Source organism: Hemiscyllium ocellatum, chromosome 5 (genome assembly GCF_020745735.1).
Source record: "Hemiscyllium ocellatum isolate sHemOce1 chromosome 5, sHemOce1.pat.X.cur, whole genome shotgun sequence".
NCBI classification, from domain to species: Eukaryota; Metazoa; Chordata; class Chondrichthyes; order Orectolobiformes; family Hemiscylliidae; genus Hemiscyllium; species Hemiscyllium ocellatum.
The window spans coordinates 122557504-122582192 of NC_083405.1; the positions used below are offsets into that span (position 1 = coordinate 122557504).

Here is a 24689-nt window from a genome sequence, read left to right on the forward strand (position 1 = left end):
TTAGATAGGTATACATGCCAACCTGATAAGCTCTGAGAATTTTCTCGAGTGATTCTATTACCTCAGTTCAATATTAGTTACAAGAGAAGTTCACTTTAAAAGTATTATGATTTTTCTTCTGGTTTTGATGTTGGTGTATTCTTTGTAACAAAGCGAGGATAAAATCCATGAAGCTGAGCACAAAAATGGTAATAGTAAAGACAATGATCACTAATTATTTGGTGCATTGAAGATAGATGGCATATTTCAAAGGGAGTGCTTTGGCTTGGATTTGGCTATTGTTAGATATTGGCTGCTGGAACAGTGGGTTTTTTTATTCATTAATGCAATGTGGTCTTCTCTCTCTGGATCAGCGTTTACCGTCCATTCCTAATCACCCAGAGGTCGGTTAAGAAAGAAACAAATTGCTGTGACATTAACACTACACTACCATTTCCTTATGAGTTGTACCAATAGGTCAAGGTTATTGCTGCTCTTCCTCCATTTTGTGTTGACGTTTGTCCTCCTACATTTCTTGCTGACCAGCTTTATGCTAACGCTTGTTCCTTCAGTATCCCAAAGTAGAAAGAAACATAGAAACAAAAATAAGAGCAAGGGAGGGCATTTCGCCCTTCAAGCCTCTTCCACCAATCGTTATGACCATGGCTCATCATCCAACTCATTACCTTGTTCCTGCTTTTCCCCAGTATCTGTTGATGCTTCAAGCCGCAAGAGCTTTATCCAGCTCCTTCTTGAAATCATAGTGTTTAGGCCTCGACTGTTTTCTGTGGTAGCGAATTCCATAGGACCGCAAATCTCTGGGTGAAGAGATTTCTCCTCATTTCAGTCCTAAACGGATTACCACATATTCCCTGACTGTAACTTTGGTTCTGGATATTAGGACTGTAGTGCAATCTCCTCATAAAGATGGAGCATGGCTTGAGCATGCTAATGGTCTGTGTAAAATTTCTGCTGGCGATATGACTTTCACTGCCTTTGTAGCAGTGCCTAGGTCACGTGAGTTTCTGTGACCATGACTTCAGGGTTAATCTTTTGTCACTCCAGCATGACCTGACAGCCTGTGGGAAGTAAGTATGGCACAAGGTGAGTGAATGGCAACTGCTGACCGAAAATGGGGCATAGACGTGTAAATTGTGCTACTTGTGACTTGTAACAAGTCTAACCATTATGGGAGTAGAGAAGCATTTTCTTAAGTGAAGTGCTGAAGGGAATAAAAATGTGGAAGCAGACCATAGCATCTTGAACAGAGGGAAAGCTTGCAATGCAGGCAGAGCTCTCTCATGCTGCTGTGCTCTGTCAATTAGAAAGCTGATGTCGGGTGTTCTTCCTGGCAGAGGAGAGCTCTATGCTGCCCTAGGTACAGTGCTGCTCAGCAAACTTTCAGATGTTGCTGATGTCATCTGTTGCAGCTTGGAAGGAATCTATCCTGCAGATGCGTAGAGCCATGGTGACCTTTCTCAGCCACACACAATGCTGCCCTTACCCAGATATGACTGTAGCCAGTGACATAATTCAGTGATGGCCTTCTTGTTGAAGTAGAGGAAGGCAGCTGAGATATTCCTCCTTGGTAAAGTCAGCAAAAGGCCTTCCAGATTAAGGGCTTTTGCTTGAAATGTCGACTCTCCTCCGATGCTGTCTGACCTGCTGTGCTTTTCCAGCACCATGCTCTCGACAAAGATCAGCTAAAACTGCTCCTTGGAGACTTCCTATGTAGTGGCCTTTAGCTGTTTTTGCTTTATTTCTCTTCCATCCCTGAAGGCAATGCCAATAGTCAGAATGAGCTTGTTTCCACTGGAATTTAGAAAAACAAGGTTTGACTTGATTGAAGTATATAAATCCTGACGTTCTTGACAAGGTGGATGTGGAAAGGATGTTTCCTCTCCTGGCTGAGTCCAAAATCGAGGGTATTGTTTCACAGTTAGGAGTTGCCTTTTTAGGATAGAGTTGAGTGGGAGTCAAAGGTGAGAGGGATGGTGAGAATGTGAAATTGAAAATACAAACTGATCAGCCATAATCTTATTGAATAGTGGTGCAGGCAATGAGGGGCCAAATGGCTTACATCTGCTCTTAATTCGTTATAGAACAATCAGCTAAGCCCAAAAATAGCCAGAAGTTAAATAGCAGCCTAAAGGGACAAACCAGCAAATGCTGATATCATTTGATAGTTAAAACAAGGAATGAGAACTTTATTTTCTTTATTCATTCTTGGGTAATGATATCATTGGCAAGACCATCAGTTATTGCCCATCCCTGCAACTTCTGGGTCAAAATACTGGTTGGGTTACAGGTTCCCATGCATCCTCAATTGCCTCCGGAGATGCTGAATGGAGGAATTATATGCAGATTAGGTTGAATTGATATGTTCCATGGTCAATGACCCTTGACCACACCATCCCTTATCGTCCACTTATAGAGTATATGGTAACATTGTCCATGTGGTATGTGAATTCAGTTGAGCACTATCCACTATCTTCAATGAAGGTCTAAGCCAGAGACCTCTGCTATTGGGTCAGTGATAAGCAACCAGTCTATCTGGATGTGAACATAGATTTAGTAAAGGGAGGTCGTGCCTGACAAACCTGTTGGAATTCTTTGAAGAGGTGACAAGTAGGTTAGACCAGGGAAACCCAGTGGATGTGGTCTATCTAGACTTCCAAAAGGTCTTTGATAAGGTGCCACACGGGAGACTGCTGAGCAAGGTGAGGGCCCATGGTGTTCGAGGTGAGCTACTGGTATGGATTGAGGATTGGCTGTCTGACAGAAGGCAGAGAGTTGGGATAAAAGGTTCTTTTTCGGAATGGCAGCCGGTGACAAGCGGTGTCCCGCATGGTTCAGTGTTGGGGCCGCAGCTGTTCGCATTATATAATAATGATCTGGATGAAGGGACTGGGGGCGTTCTAGCGAAGTTTGCCAATGATACAAAGTTAGGTGGACAGGCCGGTAGTACTGAGGAAGTGGGGAGGCTACAGAAGGATCTAGACAGTTTGGGAGAGTGGTCCAGGAAATGGCTGATGGAATTCAACGTGAACAAATGCGAGGTCTTGCACTTTGGAAAAAAGAATAAAAGCATAAACTACTTTCTAAACGGTGAGAAAATTCGTAAAGCCAAAGAACAAAGGGATCTGAGAATGCTAGTTGAGATCCTCTAAAGGTAAACATGCAGGTTGAGTCCATGATTTAAAAAGTGAATGCAATGTTGTCACTTATCTCAAGAGGGTTGGAATATAAAAGCAGCGATGTGCTACTGAGACTTTATAAAACTCTGGTTAGGTCCCATTTGGAGTACTGTGTCCAGTTTTGGTCCCCACGCCTCAGGAAGGACATACTGGCACTGGAACGTGTCCAGTGGAGATTCACACGGATGATCCCTGGAATGGTTGGTCTAATATACGAGGAACGGCTGAGGATCCTGGGATTGTATTCATTGGAGTTTAGAAGATTAAGGGAAGACTTAATAGAAACTTACAAGATAATACATGGCTTGGAAAGGGTGGACGCTAGGAAATTTTTTCTGTTAGGCGAGGAGACTAGGACCCGTGGACGCAGCCTTAGAATTAGAGGGGGTCAATTCAGAACAGAAATGCAGAGACATTTCTTCAGCCAGAGAGTGGTGGGCCTGTGGAATTCATTGCCGCAGAGTGCAGTGGAGGCCGGGACGCTAAATGTCTTCAAGGCAGAGATTGATAGATTCTTGATGTCTCAAGGAATTAAGGGCTACGGGGAGAATGTGGGTAAGTGGAGTTGAAAAGCCCATCAGCCATGATTGAATGGCGGAGTGGACTCAATGGGCCGAATGGCCTTACTTCCATTCCTATGTCTTATGGTCTTATGTAGATGATCCATTAAAGCAGCACTGAATGGGATCCTTGTATGAATTATGAGTCAGATGTTGTGATGGCCCAGTTCACAAAAGAATCCTACAACCAGCTTAGGACACTTTTTGGAATATTGTATGAATTTTTTAATGGTTTCACTAAACAGCCTGCACATCTAAACTGAAGCCTGATTCCACCTGATAGCACATACTCAGCACTAACCACATTGAATCCTTACGTACCTGTTTCTGCCTGTAAAATAAGAGCAGCATGATTGAATTTCTAGGACACCATCTTGTCATTTATCTCCGTTTTTCTGTTCGGGAAGTTGCTATGTGCAAATTAGGTGTTTTATTTCTTGGCCCCACAGCAGTCACTGCATTTCAAAAGTATTTCATTGGCTGTCAGGCTCTTTGGGACACCCCTAGACCATGAAAGATGTGAATTATACTCAGGTTCTGTCTTTTTGTTTTGTCTACCCCAAATTCAAATTGACTTTGATCCAAAGACCTGATGTATTTGGCAACCCAAACTAGGAGGTAAAGGGAATTTAATCTGTTGCAGTTTCTACTGTTCTGCACAGCAGGGTCTTGTTCCCATAGTAACCTGCAAATGTCTTCCCTCAGACCCACTCATGTGCAGCTTCTCCTGGTTTGCCTATTTTACAGTTGCCTGATTGAACCATGCTAAATATATGTTGTTGTAAATGCACCAATTTCTCTCTCTGTGGTTTTGGTGAGGATGGGGCATTGCATTTTGAAGCTGGTAGATAATTTAAAGGACTATATCAGTTGTCTCTGTTATAACTATTTGGTCTGAAATCTTGCTAGCTGGTTGTATTAAACCTGAGAATACAGAGGAACCTCGATTATCCGAAGGAAGCAGGCGGGGAGTATTTCATTCGGTTAATTGAATTCTGGATAATTGAATGCTGGATAACATAGTTTAGCCAAGCATCGGGACCTTATGATCTTGCCGGATAATCCAACATTCTGACAATTGAATGCCGGATAATTGGGGTTTCTCTGTAATATACCAACGTGGATCCAGAAGGCCAGTACAGGTTATTGTAGCAACTTCATGAAACAACCACAATAGAAATGCTTAGTTTTAGATTTTTAAACCGTTGTGGGGGGTGGTGGGAATTGCAGTTTTAAAAGAAAATTTTTTTTGTATTTGGTCTTCTCCTCATCCTGGGTTATAATTCTGTATTTACAGGAACTATCAGTATTTACTGCACGTGGCTACATGTATGCTAACACACTAAGCACATGACAATGAAGCTTGGTCTAGTCTTCACCCAATGTTGCTATGTTTGCAATTCCAGCTGAGATTACTGGCACAGGAACCCTATTCAATACTAACCTTGAGGCACAGGTCAATTTCAGTACCAAGACCATGTCTCTGATTCATTTAGTTACCCCGGTACAGATTAATGATCCAATCAAAAACAGAAATGGCTGGGAAAACTCAGAACAGTTCTGAAAAAAGGTCACTGAACCCGAAACATGAACTCTCCTTTCTCTCCACAGATGCTGCTGGTATGCTGAAGTTTCCCAGCAATTTCTGCTTTTGTTTCTGATTTCCAACATTTACAGTTCTTTGAATTTTTTTGTTGAGTGATCAAATCTGTGCTCTGTCTTGGCCTTTGTGACTCACTTGTCTTAACTCATTGAGCCACTGGGAATGCTACACATTCGATCAAATTTTAACCACAGTTAGTTTTATGTTACTAAATGAATGACATTCTGAAAATGGTAAGAGGCTTTGAACTATTGTGCTTTGATAGTTTCAGCTGTACAGTAATTAGAAAAGCTGCCAGTAATTTTTTTTAGTTAGAGTTATAGAGATGTACAGCACAGAAACAGACCTTTCGGTCCAGCTTGTCCGTGCTGACCAGATGTCCTAAATTAATCTAGTCCCACTTGGCCCATATCCCTCTAAACTCTTCCTATTTATATACCCATCCAGCTGCCTTTTAAATATTGTAATTGTACCTACCTCCACCACTTTCTCTAACAGCTCATTCCATACACGCACCACCCTTGTGTGAAAATGTTGCCCCTTTGGTTCCTTTTACATCTTTCCTGTCTTAACTTAAACCACCACAGGGAAAGACCTTGTCTATTTACCCTATCCATGCCCCTCATGATTTTATGAACCTCTATAAGGTCACTCCTCAGCCTCTGATGCCCCAGGGAAAATAGCTTCAACCTATTCAGCCTCTCCCTGCAGCTCAAACCCTCCAACCCTGGCAACATCTTTGTAAGTCTTTTCTGAACTCTTTCCAGTTTCACAACATTCTTTCTCTGGGAGGGAGCCCAGAATTGCACACAAAATTCCAAATGTGGCCTAACCAATGTCCTGTACAGCCACAACGTGACCTCCCAACTCCTGTACTCAATACTCTGACCAATAAAGGAAAGCATACCAAACACCTTCTTCACTATCCTATCTACCTGAGACTCCACTTTCAAGGAACTATGAACCAAGGTCTCCAAGGTCTCTTTGTTCAGCAACACTCCCCAGGACATTACCATTAAGTGTATCAGTCCTGCCATGATTTGCCTTTCCAAAATGCAGCTCCTCACATTTATCTATCAATTAAACTCCATCAGCTATTCCTTGGACCATTGGCCATCTGATCAGTACTCCATCTGCATTCTCCAGTAACCTTCTTCGCTCTGTAATACACCTCCAATTTTGGTGTCATCTGCAAACTTACTAACTATACCTCCTATGTTTACTTCCAAATCATTTATATAAATGACGAAAAGCAGTGGACTCAGCACTGATCCTTGTGGCACACCACTAGTCACACACCTCCTGTCTCAAAAGTAACCTTCCACCACCACCCTCTGTCTTCTATCTTTGAGCTTGTTCTATATCCAATAGTGCAATATTCAACAAAATGGATGGCCATTTCAGTGATTCTGCTTTGGTTTTTCTTCACACATAGATTTTGCCTTAATTACTGTGGAATTTGTTATCATGGGCAAAAGTTGTTCGCTTGAATTAAATTTTAAAAGGTTTTTTGTGCTTTCTGAAATTTAATGCTGACATTTGTTTCTGCATACTTGCAGGAGATACGGTTGAATTCCACGGTCCAGAGGGAACAGGGAAGACAGAAATGCTGTATCACCTGGTGGCATCCTGCATCCTCCCAGAATCAACAGGTGGTCTCCAGGTTGAGGTTCTTTTTATCGACACAGATTATCATTTTGACATGCTTCGTCTGGTTACCATTCTGGAACATCGCTTAGTGCAGAGCACAGAGGAATCAGTTAAACAGTGCCTGGGTCGCCTGTTTCTTGTCCACTGCTGCAGTAGTTCCCAACTGCTGCTCCTGCTGCACTCGCTGGAAAGCCTGATTTGCAGCCATCCTGCCCTTTGCCTGCTTATCATAGACAGCATGTCGGCCTTTTATTGGATTGACAGACTCAATGGTGGGGAGAGTGTTAGCCAGCAGGAAGCCAACCTCAGGCACTGCGTTGAATGTCTGGAGAAGCTGTTGACCGAATACCGACTGGTATTACTTGCAACCACCCAAGCCCTGATGCGTGGGTCAGGGTCTGGAACTTCTAGGCCAGATGAAGCTGCTGCTGTAGCCTGGCAACCATCCCACGCTGCAGTTACAGAATATAAACCATATCTCTGCAAATCCTGGCAAAAGCTGGTCAAGCAAAGATTTATTTTCTCAAAGAATAACATGCGGGACAATAAGCAAGAATTTGCTATTGTGTCTCTTCAGCCAAGAGGCAGTATTGTGTCCAGGTGCTCTTTTATTATTACAGATGGCGGGGTTCAGTTTCTTTAACCCTTAGGCATTCATTCCTTAATGAGGACCACTGGGGACACTTGTGATCCCGCAACTGAGAAAATGCCATTTTATTTTAAAACTGTTAATTGTTGTAGTTAACTGAAGCCTATTCATCATTTTTCCTGGTGAGCTTCAACAAGGTTAGGTGGAGGTTTAACCCTCTTAATGTGAATGTAATGGAAGGTTTCTGTTGTTTTCAGTGGGAATTCTCCAGCAGATTTTGGTCTAAACTGCCGGGAAAGAGGCTTATCCCAACATTTCCTTGAAAGCTCTTTTTGAACATGTATGTTCTTTGCTCTGGAGCACAATGCCAGAAATACTTGAGTATTTTTTGGGATGGTGATCCAATTGGTCATACTAAATTGGATTTTAAACAAGCTAATTGGAAAAATGAATAGTTTTCACTTTCTCTATGTATTTATAATCTTCTTAAAGCATTTCATATGAATTACTTAAAATGTATTAGGTCACATTGATGTTTAATGCAACCCATCCCTTTCATTGCTGAACCCAGTTTGTTGAACCTAACTGTCTTAGAACAGAAGGAGCTCTGAGAAACCATCATGCCCTTGCCAGTTTTTTTTTTAATCAGAGCTAATTCATCCCACTTTCCTGTCTTTTTTCCAGTAGTCCTTGATGTTCTGTAAAAGGTCAAATTGCTAAAATTTTCTGGACCTCATGAAGATTTTTCATGGAGGTCCCTGTGGGTGAGAGCTGAGACCCTTGCCTTTTCCTGATACGTCTTCCCCTACACCCTTGTGGCTACTTCTACCCTTTCCTTCCAATTGCTCACTGGAGCAGAATGCCCAAATGGACTATTTTTGTTCTGACAAAATGTAGTTTAGGCCGAGTGCAGATTTTATTGTATGATATTTCTGCTGTAGAATTGCAGCCTATTGTAAAATTTTAGCCGTAAAAGTCTTATTGATTTTGCCAAGTTCTTATGCTTATGTTCAGCTGAATGACTAAAGCCTGCAAGCTGGTAGAAGCTTGCGTAATACTGGATAATCACCGTCACTTCATTGACTTATCTTACCGAATAAATGCATATTCCTAACTTTCAAGGTACAGGCTATATTCAACATGGATTCTTTATCAACTTTTTAAAAGTAAAGTGAACTATAATGTGCTGCAAGAGTGGCTGCTGAAAATCAGGGAGCTCTTAGTGATATCTGCACTAACAATTAACTCATGTCTCTGGGAAGTTCTTAATATGCAGAACTTTACAGGTGAAATGTATTTCCTCAAAGAAGCATGCCGATCTCCTCTGTTGGCAGTTCCCCAAAACAAAGGATGACTTTCTTCCACCCCAGTGGTGTGGGTCCTTAGATGGTTAAACAGCCATCTCTCATCTCTGTGATTAACAGCAACTTCTAACTTCAAACCATTTGTGTATATAATAGTATGACTAAAATCAAAGCAAAGCATTCTAGATGTTGGGGATCTGGAACAGAAAATGCTGGGAAAGTACAGGGCATTGTGCATCCTTACCAATTATTCTACATGCACTTTCTACCCCCTGTCTCTCTCTCTCTCTCTCTCTCTTACAGACAGCCTCTCTCATGCCTACTATTAAAATTACAACACAAACACAGTTTTAAAACATTCCCACCATAATGTACATTTTGTTGTAGGCAACACAAGAATTGAAGAGCAAAGGAAGGTAAGTTATCCCATCACATCAACCCATCTGTGACAGGCTCGAGCACAAAATCTACATGAACATTTTGAATTTAATGCCAAGGGAACACTGTCAGAGATATAGTCTTTAGAATGAGTTATTAACCCAAGATCCCAATCTTCCTTTGAAGTGGATGTAAAGAACCCATGACATCATTCAGAAAAGTTCCCCTGATGCTATGGACAATCCTGATCTCCTAACCAAACTCAGCCTTCTATTTATAAAACAAGCACCAACTATCAAACAAAGAACAGTGGATACTAGAGATCTGAAGATATGCCTGTTCCTTCAACTCTATTTTTACTCTCCTTGTACAATCCCATACCACTTACATCTGCAAATCCTGTGACACTACATCAGTTTCAGAATTTCCAGTTCATGGATTCCAGCCATTTCATCTTTACCATGAACATGCAATCTCTTTACATGTCCATCTCCCATCAGGATGGTGTCAGAACTCTCCAGTTCTTCCTGGACAGAAGGCTTGAATTGTACTCATCCACCACCACCACCCTCTGCCTGGCTGACCTCGTCCTCACTTTGAATGATTTTTCCTTTGATTCCTATCATTTTCTTCAGGGCATGGATACCTGCATGGGTCACAGCTTTGCGGGGGACATGGAACATTCCATGTTCCAATTCTACTCGAGGTCCCCACCCACAACTTTCTCCAGTACATCAATAATATCATTTGTGCTGCTTACTCTCTTTTTCAGAATTGGAAAAATCAATTTCAATTCCAGTTTCTACTGCACTCTCTCTTTCACCTGGTCCATCTCAAACTCCTTCCTTCCCTTCCCTGATATCTCCGTTTCCATTTCTGGGCATAGGCTGGCCACTGATATCCACCACAAACCCACCAACTCCCATAGTTATCTTGATTATACATCCTCAAACCCTGCTTCCTATAAGGGCTCCATCCTATTATCCTAGTTTCTCCATCTCTCACATCTGTTCTGATGATGCCATCTTCCATGGGGGAGTGCCTCAGAAATGTCCACCGTTTTCCTCAACTTAGGATTCCCCGCTACTGTGGTCAACATGTCCATCATTAGTGTTCGATCCATCTCCCACATGTATGCCTCTCCTTCCCTTTCTTCCCACAACAATGATGAAGTCCCTTAAAAGATATTTGGATAAGTATATGAATAGGAAAGGTGTGGAGGGATATGGGCCAAGCGTGGGCAAGTGGGACTAGTTTAGTTTGGGAATGTAGTTCTCTGGTCCTTACTTGATACCCCACTAGCCTCTGCATCCAAAAAGTTGTTAGCTGCCACTTCCATCACCTCAAATGGAATGCCACGGCCAGATACATACTCTCCTCCCCTCCCTTGTCAACATCCTATAAGGACCATTCTCTCGAGAATACCTTGGTACTCTCCTCCTCCATTCCCAACATCTCACACTCCCACAGCACTTGCCCATGCAATTGCAGAAGGTGTAACACCTACCCATTTACCTCTTCCCTCCTCGCCAAGCAAGACCCCAGACATATCGTCCTGGCTTAGAGTCATAGAGATATACAGCACAGAATCAGAGCTTTTGGTCCAACTTGTCCATGCCGACCAGGTCTCCTGGATAAATCTAGTCCCCTTTGCCAGCATTTGACACTAAACCCTTCTTGTTCACGTATCTATCCAGATGCCTTTTAAATGTTGCAATTGTACCAGACTCGACCACTTCCTCTGGCAGCTCATTCCATACACCACTGACTCTGTGAAGAAGTTGCCACTTAGGTTTCTTTTAAATCTTTCCCCTCTTAGCTTAAACTTATGCCCTATAGTTTTGAATGCTCCCACTCTAGGAAAATACCTTGGCCATCTACCCTATCCATGCCCCTCATGATTTTATAAATCTCTATAAGGTCACTCTGCCAGGAAACAATGCCTCAGTCTATTCAGCTTTTCCCTGTAGTTCAAATCCTCCAACCTTGGCAATATCCTTGTAAATATTTTCTGAATTCTTTCAGGTTTCACAAAATCCTTCCTATAGCAGGGAGATCAGACTTGCATGCAGAAATCCAAAAGTTGCTTAACCAATGTCCCGTACAGCCAACTCATATACTCAATATTCTGACCAATAAAGGAAAGCAAACCAAACACTTTCTTAACTATTCCATCTACCTATTCTATTCAAAACTAAAACTATTCCATCTACCTGTGACTCCATTTTCAAGGAGCTATGAACCTGCACTCCAAGGTCTCTTTGTTCAGTAACACTCTACAGGCAACCTTACCAATAAGTGTATAAGCCCTGCCTTGATTTGCCTTTCCAAAATGCAGCACCTCACATTTATCTAATTAGACTCTAGCTGTCACTTCTCGGCCCATTCGACTAACTGATCAAGACCCTGTTGTATTCTGAGGTAACCTTGTTCACTGCCAACTAAACCTCCAATTTTGGTGTCATCTGCAGTCTTACTAACCATACTTCCTATGTTCGCATCCAAATCATTTATATAAATGACAGAAAGCAGTGGACCCAGTACCGATCCTTGTGGCACGCTGCTGGTTACCAGCTTCCAGTCTGAAAAGCAGCCCTGTACCACCCCCCTCTGTCTTCTACCTTTGAGCCAGTTCTGTAACCACATGGCTGGTCTCCCTGTCTTCCATGTGATCTAACCTTGCTAACCAGTCTACCTAATGGTGAAGAAATTATTTACCTGCACCACTCAATCTAGTCTACTGTATTTGCTGTTCATAATGTGGTCTCTCCTCCACATTGAGACAAAATGCAGACTGGGTGACTGCTTTGCGAGTTACCTGCCACTTCAGTGTACCACCGTGTTCCCTGGCCAGCATTTCTGTTGCAGGGCTACTGCTGTGTTCCAGCAAATCTCAGCTCAAGATCAAAGAACAACGTTGCATTTTCCACATGGGGACATTACAGCCAGTAAAGGACACAATATTGAGTTCAATAACTTTCGAGCCTGATCCTATTTTTCCATGTTTTAAATCCACCCCATATCCTGCCCTGATATGACATGGGTTGCTTTGAGCACAGTCACCCATTTCCACATATCCCTCAGCCCATTTTCACATTCATGGGTTGCATTCAGCACATCTAACTTATTTTTTTTTCTCTTTGAGCTCTTATTACCACTTATTCAATTGTTAATATGTCCTGCTACCCATAATCTCCTTGTTTATCTACCCCTTTCATATATCTCTCTTCTTTTCTGGACTCCACTTCCACCTATGCACTCACCTTTGTCTCTCTACCACCCCATTCACACACTACAGCTTCAGCATAAATACCACTTTTTCCTAGCTACTAACAGTTCTGATGAAAAGTTAGAAAGTGAAAAAACTACGAATGCTATCAATCAAAAAACAAAAACAGAAATTGCTGGATAAACTAAGCAGGTAAAGCAGCATCTGTGGACAGAGATCAGAAGTAATATTTCAGGTCGTATGACCCTTTCTTAGAACTGATGAAGAGTTATCAGACTCAAACCTTTAACTCTGTTTTCTTCCTACAGATGCTGTCAGACATGCCCAGTTTCCCCAGAAATTTCTGTTTTTGTTTCAGGGTTATATTTGCCTTTTTAATTGGAGTTTTTGATTCCCAAATGGTTATATCTCATATTCAGCTGTTATTACCACTTGAGTCTTCATGCACTCGTTTTCAAAGGCCTAAGGCACTCCTGTAGCACAGAATAATAAAGGTGCACTACACTCAGTATCGTGACTTCAATGTTCTGTTTGATGGCTGACTAAAATTTCACCTAATTTTAATAATTCAGCGCAGAACTGGTCAGATAAAAACTGATGCCTTTTAACAGTATGATTCAGCCCCAAATGATGAGCTGGACAGAATTGGGAACCCAGGGATAGAAGGCAATGGCTTTGCTATTCCCAGTGTTAAATTGTACAGCTTTCAGCTCATTATCAGGTCGCAGCCACATTTATAAACATTTTAGCCATAATTTAGTGACCATGGTTTCTACTTTACAGCTGGACAAGGGCATCAGGGATACTTTACTAACAAAGATGTGGAACAAAGAGTTGGGAGGTTATTGCTAGGACTCTGTAAACCCCCAGCTAAGCTACATCTAAATCTCTGCATTTCCAGAAGGATGTGATGGCAGAGACAGAGAGCATACTGAGAATTCCAAAAATGTTACCAGGTTGGTGAATTTTAGTCCAGTAGAAAGATTCGATAATCTGAGTTTGTCGTCTTCAGAACAGTGGAGGCTTTGGGAAGGTGTACAAAATTATGACCGTTCTACATCGAGTTGATAGGAAGAGCCTGTTTATCTTGGGAGGGAGGTTAAAAACCTGGGGCCATAGACTTTAAAATAATTGGCAGGAGTAGAAGAGTTGGAAAGTGTGATTAAGTCTGATGATTGTTTCTCGGCTGCCACATAGACACAAGGGCCAAAAAGCCTCCTCTGTGCCGCAGATCTTCTATTAAACAGTGATTATATTTGAAATGGGCTGGAAAAAGCTTAGGGACAGCCTGAGGTTGTGAAGGGTGCTAGATAAATGCAAGGTTTTTTTTCCTTTTATATTGCTTTCCAGAAATGAATACTCTAGGGAAGGCTGACACAATTCATTTGTGACCTTGGACTTAATCAATTATAGGTTGCTCCATAAAACTCAGGTTTCTACTTGCCTTTCTTTTTAATTGGAGCTTTTGATTCCCCAATGGTTATACTGTATATTCAATTCTGTTATCGCCACTTGTGTCTTCGCACACTCATTTTGAAAGCCCTAAAGCACTCCTGTAGCACAGAACAATAAAAGTACATAATTTTCTAAATCCCTTGATTTCAATGCTCTGCTTGATGATTGACTGAAATCTGATTTTATTTTAATAGCACTGCTCAGAAACATTCAGCTAAAATGCTAAGGATGTGGACAGTCTGATTCAGCCTGAACCAGTTAATGACTAGTGAGTGGTTTAGAATAGCAAACTCTCAGAGTTCAAAGATAAAGGTTTTGATCTCCCCAATAAAAGGAAATTTCAATTCATTCAAAACACAGAATTAGGAGCAGGAGTAGGCAATTCAGCTCTCAAGTTTGCTCTGCCATTTAATATGATCATGGCTGATCTCATTTTGGCCGCAACTTCACTTCCTGTCTGTTCGCTACAACATTTCACCTGTTACTAAATAAAAATCTGACTGTCTCCTCTTCAAATTTATTTAATGTCCCACTGACTACTGCACTCTGGGGTAGTGAATTCCACAGATATGCCTCAATTAGATCTCCTCTCATCCTTCTAAACTCTAGTGAGTGGAGGCCTAAACTACTTAATCTGTCCTCATAAGACGAGCCTTTCATCTCTGGATTTAGAATGGTGAACCTTCTCTGAATTGCTTCTTAGACTTCTGAGATGCGTTGAACAAAAAGTGTGACAACAGAGAAAGTGGAAGGATCATGACACATGGGGTGAGGAAGGTGACATCTTGTTTTTGAATATTGTCACTGAGATGAAGGATTGAAATGAGAAATGGAAGGGGGCTGAGGATAGATCCTTTGGGGACTCCAAGGTTACAGTTCAACAATGTGCAAAAAGAGTGCACAAGATTCTCTGGCTACGACTGAACAGATAACAGAGAAACCAAGGTCTTATCTATTTTGCTTGATAACAGAAGAGAGGCGTTAAAGGAAGTGATACTGTGATCAAACACATCAACAACTGCCAACAAGAATATCCAAATCCCTCCCAAATTTCTGCTTTGTTGCTTTGCAACCAGGACATGAAGCTTAAAAACAACCCAGCTGGTTTAGGTTTGAGCATGTGAAATAATTTACCCTGCAGGTCACATTCAGTTGTTAACACAAATTCCTGTCCTAACAGTGTGTGGGATAACACTTCATAACAATACAAGCATGTGGTTAAATCAATGAAGATCAGGAGGAGGAAACTCAGCCCTTCAATCCTGCTTTACCATTCAATAAGGTCATGGCTGCTCTAATGATTCCACATTCCCATTTTCCCTTGATAACCTTTCACTATCTTACTTATTAAAAAAAAAGTACCTCTGTCTTAAAAATATTCAAACACTGCTTCTACCACCTTTTGAGGACTTGGTTTCCATGACCTTCCATGAGAAAGAAAATCTCCTTATCTCTGCTTTAAATGGGTGACCCTTATTTTTAAACAGTTAGTCCTAATTCTGAATGATGCCACAAAAGTTAAAAAAAATCCTACATATAAATTGTCAAGACCACTCAGAATCTTACATGTTTCAATAAGTTGTCTCTTACCTTTCTAAACTCCTGCAGATACAAGTCTAACCTGTCCGACTTTTCCTAATAAGACAACCTGCCCCATTCTAGGTATTAGACTGATAAACTTTCTGTGTGCTACTTCCAATAGATATCTATTCTTCCTTAAATAAGGAGATTTATACTGTGCACAATACTCCAAATGTGTTCTCACCAGTGTCCTTTATAACTAAAGTATAACCTCCCTACTTTTGTTTCAATTCCCCTCACAATAAATGATGACATTTCATTAGCTTTTCTAATTACTTGTTCTATCTCATAACCACCCTATGCATTACCACACACACATATCCCTGCATTTCAGACTTTTGCAATTTCTAATCATTTTCACAACATGGTTAATTTATATTATTTTGCCAAAATAGAGAATTTCACATTTTTCCCACACTAAATTTCATTTGCCAGATTTTTGTCCACTCACTGAACCTGTCTCTATACCTTTATAGGATACTGTATCAACTTGACAAATTTCTTTAGCACCTCTTTGTGTCATCAGCAAATTTAGTAATTGTACCTCCAGTCCCTTCATTCGCATAATTTCTATAAATTGTTAAAAACAAATTCAGGCCCCAGTGGCAAACTACTCCTTACATCTTGGCAACCTGAAAAAGCCCCATTTATGCCTACTCTCTGGTTCCTACATGATAGACAATCTTTTATACATTCCAACATGTTACATAGAACATAGAAGGATACAGCGCAGTACAGGCCCTTCGGCCCTCGATGTTGCGCCGACCGAATCCTACCTAACCTATACTAGCCCAATAACTTCCAAATGCCTATCCAATGCCCGCTTAAATGACCATAAAGAAGGAGAGTTCACCACTGATACGGGCAGGGCATTCCATGAACTCACAACCCGCTGTGTGAAGAATCTACCCCTAACATCTGTCCTATACCTACCACCCCTTAATTTAAAGCTATGTCCCCTAGTAACACCTGACTCCATTAGCGGTAAAAGGTTCTTAGTATCTACCCTATCTAAACCCCTAATCATCTTATACACTTCTATCAGATCTCCCCTAAACCTTCTCTTCTCCAATGAGAACAGCCCCAAGTGCCTCAGCCTTTCCTCATAAGATTTTCCTACCATTCCAGGCAACATCCTGGTAAACCTCCTCTGCACTCGTTCTAAAGCTTCCACATCCTTCCTATAGTATGGCGACCAAAACTGCACACAATACTCCAGATGAGGCCTCACCAGAGTCTTATACAACTGCAACATGACCTCAGGACTCCGGAACTCAATTCCTCTGCCAATAAAGCCCAGTACACCATATGCCTTCCTCACAGCACTATTTACCTGGGTGGCAACTTTCAGAGATCTGTGTACATGGACACCAAGATCCCTCTGCTCATCCACACTACCAAGTAGCCTACCATTAGCCCAGTAATCCATCATCTTGTTATTCCTACCAAAGTGAACGACTTCGCACTTAGCTACATTGAATTCCATTTGCCACATTTCCGCCCAGCTCTGCAACTTATCTATATCCCGCTGTAACCTACCACTTCCTTCCTCACTATCCACAACTCCACCGACTTTTGTGTCATCCGCAAACTTGCTTACCCAGCTTTCAAGTCCTTCCTCTAGATCATTTATAAAGATAACAAAAAGCAATGGTCCCAAAACAGATCCTTGTGGTACACCGCTAGTAACTGCGCTCCAAGATGAACATAATCCATCAACTACTACCCTCTGTCTCCTTCCATCCTATGTCTCCTTACGTCCTATGCCATCAGTATTTTAGAGTGACCTTTTATGTGGCACCTCATCAAATTACTTCTGAATGTCTAAGTATAGTACATCTACCATTTCTTTATCTACAGAATCTGTTACTTTCTGAAACAATTACAATATATTGTTAAAGATAATTTCCTTTTCACAAAACAATATTGACTCTTCCTGATTACCTTGGACTTTTCTAAGTGCCCTACCATAACTTTAATAATAGCTTCTAACATCATAGAAGCTAAGACAAACGTTAAGCTAACTGGCCTGTAGCTTCCTGCCATATGTCTCCCCTTTTGAATAAAGAATTTACAATACATTTGCTGCTTTCCCATCTAAATTAATGTATCTGAACCTAGGAAATTGTGGAAAATAAGAACCAACGCATCAACAATCTCATGAACCACTTCTCTAAAGACCCTAAGATCAACTCCATTAGGACCTTGCTACTTTACAGTCCAAAGCCCCAACAATTTGTTCAGTACCAATTCTCTGGTGATTGTGAAATTTTCTTGTATTCCTCCCTACTTTCTTTTTCCTGATTTCCAGCTATTTCTTTGATGTTACTTATATCAACTGTAGTGAAAACCAATACAAAATATCTGTTCATCTGCCATCTCCTTACTTTCCCTATGAATTCCCCAGACTCGCTTTCTATCACATCATCACTCACTTTAATTTGTTCAAAGTATCTGTTAAAAACTCTTTCTATTTTTACAGCCAACTTATTCACATACTCAAATCATTTTCCCTCCTTATTAATCTTTAAAAGATAATTAAGGAAGGCCGTGTGCCGAACCTGAGAGAATGGGTGAGATTCTGAATGATTACTTTGCATCAGTGTTCACTGAGGAGAGGAACATGATGAACATTGAGATTAGAGATAGAAGTTTGATCAGTCTGGATCATGTTGGCATAAGTAGGGAAGATGTGTTGGGTATGCTAGAAGTTGTTAAGGTGGACAAATCCCCAGGACCGGATGAGATCTATCCCAGGTTGCTGAGGGAGGCGAGAGAGGAAATAGCTAGGGCCCTGACAGATATCTTCGTGGCATCCTTGAATACAGGTGAGGTGCCGGAGGACTGGAAGGTTGCTCATGTTGTCCCCCTATACAAGAAGGGTACTAGGGATATTCTGGGTAACTATAGACCAGTGAGCCTGACATCGGTGTGGGGAAGTTGCTGGAGAAAGTACTGAGAAATAGGATCTATTTATATTTGGAAAGGAAAGAGCTTATCGGTGATGGGCAACATGGTTTTGTGCAGGGGAGATCATGCCTTACCAACTTGTTAGAGTTCTACATAGAACATAGAAAAATACAGCGCAGTACAGGCCCTTCGGCCCTCAATGTTGCGCCGACCGAATCCTACCTAACCTACACTAGCCCAATAATTTCCAAATGCCTATCCAATGCCCGCTTAAATGACCATAAAGAGGGAGAGTTCACCACTGCTACTGGCAGGGCATTCCATGAACTCACAACCCGCTGTGTAAAGAATCTACCCCTAACACCTGTCCTATACATTCGAGGAAGTGACCAAGTTGTTAGATGAAGGAAGGGCTGTTGATGTCATATACATGGACTTTAGTAAGGCATTTGATAAGGTTTCCCATGGTAGACTAATGGAGAAAGTGAAGTCACATGGTGTGCAGGGTGTTCTAGCTAGGTGGATAAAGAACTGGTTGAGCATCAGGAGACAGAGAGTGGTAGATGAAGGGAGTTTCTCGAAATGGAGAGCGATGATCAGTGGTGTTCTACAGGGGTCAGTGTTGGGCCACTGTTGTTTGTAATATACATAAATGATCTAGAAGAGGGCACTGTTGGTATGATCAGCAAGTTTGCAGATGACACAAAGATTGGTGGAGTGGCAGAAAGCATAAGGGACTGTCAGAGAATTCGGGAGGATATACATAAATCAGAGTTAATGTTTTGGGTCAAGTGACTTTCCTCAGAACTGCTCGGTTCTTATAAACTTTTCATTTTAGCAACGTATAGCCATCTGAATTTTCCATTCTGTGTAAATTAAAATCCCCTGATAATTGTCATCCTTTCTGACAAGCTCCCATTATTTGTTCCTTTACAATTATCCTGCCCTGTGATAAACGACTCCCACAAATGACTTCTTGCCTGTATCATTTCTCATCTCAAAATGAACTGTTTCTACATTCAGAGGAAGGTCATTGGATTTGAAATGCTATCTCTGCTTTCTCTCCACAGATGCTGCCAGACCTGCTGAATTTCTCCAGTACTTGCTATTTTTGTATGTTCCAGATCTCCGTCATCCACAGTTCTTTGTTTCCTTCTAATGTTTCTACAGACTGGTTTCCTGAACTTAAGTTATCTGTTGTTATTATGCTGATGTCATCAATAATTAGCAGAGCCAATCCTTTGCCATTTTCTACCTTCATGTACTTCCTAGATGTCATGAACCCTTTAAAATGTGGGTCCCATTGTATGTCAGCTAACAATTAGAAAGAAGGCAGTGTAACAGAGTGACCACAAATCCATGAGTCTACTGTCAAAGCAAAAGAATCGATTTTTACGTTAAATCAATAATTGTTTAGGTAAGATACTTTACTCAGCCTTTATTCTGTACTTCTTGCATGGAGCCAACAATCCGATATTTAGTCACCAAGCTAGCTACAACAGGTGCATGCCATACTCAATGCTAACAATTGTACCCATTGTCTCATAAAGAACCTTTAAAATGATGAAAATAAATCTCAAAAGGCAATCATGTTTAACAGCACAAATTTTACTCATCCTACCTGTTGTTTAATCTCCTTGCATTTGTTTTCACTCTGACATGATATTTTCTGGCCATTAGATACACCTGTTATATTCTTTTCCACAAATCAGCCTTTGAGCTGTCCAAAATGGTGTACCTTCCTTGAACAACTTCAGCAGAAGGCATCTTCTCCCAGCCAAAGCCCAGTGACAAGGTGGCTTCCAATGGCCTGGCATGGTGGTACAGGCATAGGTCTTGGCGAGACAGCCTCCTGATCTGGTGGTCTCCTGGTGTGGCGGTCCTCTCCAGGAGGGACGGTCTCAACGCGGGGGTCTGGTCCTGTCATGGAGGTCTTCAGCTGCTTCCAGGTATTCCAGCAGACTGCTGTGGAGGTCTAGTCCCAGTGTGGAGGTCTCATCCTTGCTTCTGAGGCAGCTTCCGACGGTCCATTGTGGAGGTGTAGTCCTGGTCTGGTGGGGCAGTCTCATCTCAGAGTGGCAGTGTGGTCTGAGCCCTGCATGGTGGTTTTAGCCTGGTTTGCTGGGAGCAATGGATCCAATAAATGGCATTTGTGGAAGTGCAGGTAAAACTTTAATGGAGTTGAACCCCTCAACCCAGGAGTAGTTAATTGAACTGTGATGAAGGACTTTTATTTTTTTTCTTCTTATTTCTGACTTCTGTCATTAATTAAATGCCAGGATATGGAGACTTTTAAAACCTTTCACTGTATGTTTTTTGTAAAAGTATATGTGACAATAAATTGCTATTCTAAATAAGAATTTGAATAAAAGAAAGTCAAAATTTATGTTTCTCGACATATGCCTTGAATTGTTGACATTGCCTTTGTTGAAGGCTTTACTTAAAATCTTCCATCTCCCCCAAAAAACACAGAATTTGAACTTTGCCAACTACTTGTTCAATGTGTCCCTCCATCTTCAAAGATTTATGCATGTGAATTCCCTGATCTCTGTTTCTGTAGAACCATACCATGAAGTCTGTACTGCTTCTCCCTTTTCCTTTTGCCAAAATGCATCACTCAACACCTCTGTGTATTAAATTCTATCCATGACCTGTCTGCCCTTTCTCTAATCTATCTTTGTTCTGTTGCAGTTGATTTGAATACTGTCTGCCTTCTCTAAGTTTAGCAAAAGTGGTAAGTTTTGAAATCTTACCTTACGTTCCAAAGTCCAAGTCATTTATATACATCCAGAATGCCCTGACCCTTGGGGACGCGGAGTGGAATTCTCCAGTTTCAAAACAGATAAAATTGCTGTTTGCCACCCATTTCTGTTTCCTGTTTGACTCCCTTCGTGACTCTCTTGTCAGGTCCATGCCTCCCATCAACCCACCCTCCCCTCATGGCACCTTCCCCTGCTACTGCAGGAATTGCAAAACCTGCGCTCACACCTCCCCCACTCACATACATCCAAGGGCCCCAAAGGAGCCTTCCACATCCATTAAAGTTTTACCTGCGCTTTCACAAACGTCATTTATTGTATCCGTTGCTCCCAATGCAGTCTCCTCTACATTGGGGAGACAGGACGTTTACTCGCAGAGCGCTTCAGAGCGCTCCAGGACACCCACACCAACCAACCCCACCGCCCCATGGCAGAACACTTAACTCCCCTTCCGACTCCGCCACAGACATGCAGGTCCTGGGCCTCCTCCATCAATACTCCCTAAGCACCTGACACATGGAGGAAGAATGCCTCACTTCCACCTTGGGACCCTCCAACCCCCATGGCACCAATGTGGATTTCACCAGTTTCCTAATTTCTCCTCTCCCACCTTATCCAGTCCCAACCTTCCAACTCGGCACCTCTTACCTGTCCATCTTCCTTCCTGACTATCTGCTCCACCCTCCTCTCTGATTATCATCATTACCTCTACCTCCACCTACCTATTGCACTGTCAGCTACCTTCCCCCCCAGCCCCACACCCCTCCCATTTATCTCTCCACCTCCAAGGCGCCTAGCCTCATTCCTGATGAAGGGCTTTTGCCCGAAGCGTCAATTCTCCTGCTTCTCGAATGCTGCCTGACCTGCTGTGCTTTTCCAGCATCACATTCTCGACTCTTAATCTCCAGCATCTGCAGTTCTCACTTTCGCCCTGTGTTTATTTGTGCTCTGACACTAGGGGGAGCACATCCTGAATATGCGCAGATACACTATCAGGGTTAGGTTATAAAAACAAAGGAAACGGTTAAGAGCATTTCTGCTTTACAGTTGTTGCTTTATGCATTCTTTTTGTAAGCTGGTGTGCTAGAACAATCACTTATTGGAAAATAATTGTGATTATCAGGATCTTGCATCAGGCTCTTGTATCGTGAAAATAGATATATTTTTCCTAGCAGTTGAAAATGTGTTGCTGGTTAAAGCACAGCAGGTCAGGCAGCATCCAAGGAATAGGAAATTCCTAGCAACCATTTAACTTCAGTGACAGACAGCCTTGAATACCAAAACTGAATGCTCTTAACCTGTACTTATTGGTAAAACTCAAATTGAAAAAAATTGTGAATAAAATATTTCAGAAAAAAAATTATCCAATGTAGGACTCAAACCTTGAGGTGGATCACATTATTTATTATCTGAGCTAGACACATTGTGTGGGGAATTCCTGTACGAAGCCATCAAACTTGTTCAATTGATCAGCTTATTCTAATGAAGCAAGAGAAAAATATTCTTTCATGGTTGACGTTGCTGTGTTAAACTGACCCTTTTGAAATTTTAAAGTGACCTCTCTGGAGTAATAAACAGGCCTGTGAGCAAAACAGCATAAATACCCCCACCACCTTGGTGGGAGTCTGTGCATCTGCCAGTGTCCACAAGGTGACCAGAGTAAACATGTGCAACTGTTCAAAAGCCTTTCCAGTCAGCAGCAGATCTTCCATTGTTTCTGTCTGCAAGCCAGTTTTTGTTTAAATAAAAAAAGCTACAGATACTGGAATCCAAGATAGACAAGCAGGAGACTGGGAGAACACAGCTAGCCAGGCAACATACATCAGGAGGTGGAAAAGTCAACGTTTCGGGTGCAACAGTTCAGCACAATCCAAGCTTACACTGTCCCTTGTAATCCATCAGTCTCATGTTAGTTATTATTCCAGCCTTGTTAAAATCTGTACAGGCAACATCGATTGCATGCCCTTCATCAACTTTCACTTCAACTACATGAATAAATTCTATTAGATTCAGTCAAACCCAATCTGCATTCAATGTCCAAATGCAATAAGATCTAGACAATATCCAGTCTTGGGCTAAAAATTGGCACGTAACATTAAAGCACACAAATGCCATTCAATGTCTGTCTCCAATAAGAGAGAAAGAGTACTGCAGATGCTGGAGATCAGAGTCAAAAAGTGTGGTGCTGGAAAAGCACAGCCAGCCAGGCAGCATCCGAGGAGCAGGAGAGCCGGTGTTTTGAGCTTAAGCTCAGGTGCTGCCTGACCGGCTGTGCTTTTCCAGCACCACCCAGAGGGTGTGGTGGAGGCTGGTACAATTCTAGCATTTAAAAGATGCCTGGATGGATATATGAATAGGAAGGGTTTAGAAGGTTATGGGCCAAGTATTAGCAGGTGGGACTAGATTATGTCAGGATATCTGGTCAGCATGGACGAGTTAGACTGAAGGGTCTGTTTCTGTGCTGTACATCTCAGTAACTCTATGAAATTTGGTCCATTATGCTACACCAGCTCATTTTATAAGAATCATTACCTAGTGCCAACCTCCTGCTTTTTCCCCAATCTTTTATCCAAAGATAAAAAATTTATCCAATTATTTATTCAGTGCCCCTCTTGAATGCTTCAATTGAATTTGCCTCCACCGCAGTTTCCAAACCGTGCATTCCAGACCCTAACTGAAAGAAAAGCTTTCTCCTTGCTTCACACTTGCTCCTTTTGCACATCACATTAAATCAGGGCCCTCTTGTTCTTGTTCTTTTTATGACTGGGACTTGCTTCTCCCTATCTACTCTCTCCAGCCTGCTCTTGATTTTTCAAAACTCTATCAAATTTCCTCTCAGCCTCTTCTTTGAAGATGCATCTCGCCTCGTCAGAGTATCACAGAGGCCTATAGCACAGAAAAAGGCCAATTGGCTCACACGTCTTCATCAGTCAAAAACAATCCACCAAACAATTCTAATCCCATTTTGGCTTAAACCTCAATGCCTCAGTATTGGAAATGCATGTCGAAATACTTCTTAAATGTTCTGAGTGTTTCTGCCTCTAATACCTTACAGGCAGTGAGTTCCAGAATCCCACCACCTTCTGGGTGAAAAAGGTCTTCCTCACATCCCTTCCAAACCTCCTGCCAAGACCCTTTAATCTACGTTGCTAGTCATTGATCCTTCCACCAAGGGAGAAAAAGTCCGTCTTGCCTCCCCTATCTATGCCCCTTGTAATTTCATACATTTAAGTCATGTTGCCCCTTTCTCAAGCACTACAATTGTCTACTTAACCAATACTGCTACCTTTCTTTTCCTCCTCCTTTTCTGAATACCTTGTAGTCAGAAATATTTAACACCCAGTCTTGTCCTTCTTTGAGTTAGGTCTCACCACATCAGAATTCCTTGTACAAATTTGTGCTGCGAACTCCTCAATCTTATTTGCTTTACACTATGCATGTCAAGAGGTTTGATCAAACTATCTGACGTTCCCAATTTACTTGACTGACAAACAT

The 24689-nt window shown here is 41.8% G+C and overlaps 1 protein-coding gene across 1 annotated transcript in view; it reads left to right on the forward strand.

Annotated features, from left to right (window-relative positions):
• Positions 1 to 8703, forward strand: part of xrcc2 (X-ray repair complementing defective repair in Chinese hamster cells 2) — a 33213-nt gene extending 24510 nt beyond the window's left edge. Inside the window, exon 3 of the mRNA XM_060825138.1 lies at positions 6899 to 8703. Within this exon, the coding sequence (XP_060681121.1) occupies positions 6899 to 7632 (734 nt within the window). The 3' untranslated portion in view covers positions 7633 to 8703. The remainder of the gene's footprint in view (positions 1 to 6898) is intronic.
• The last annotated feature ends 15986 nt before the right edge of the window (positions 8704 to 24689 follow it).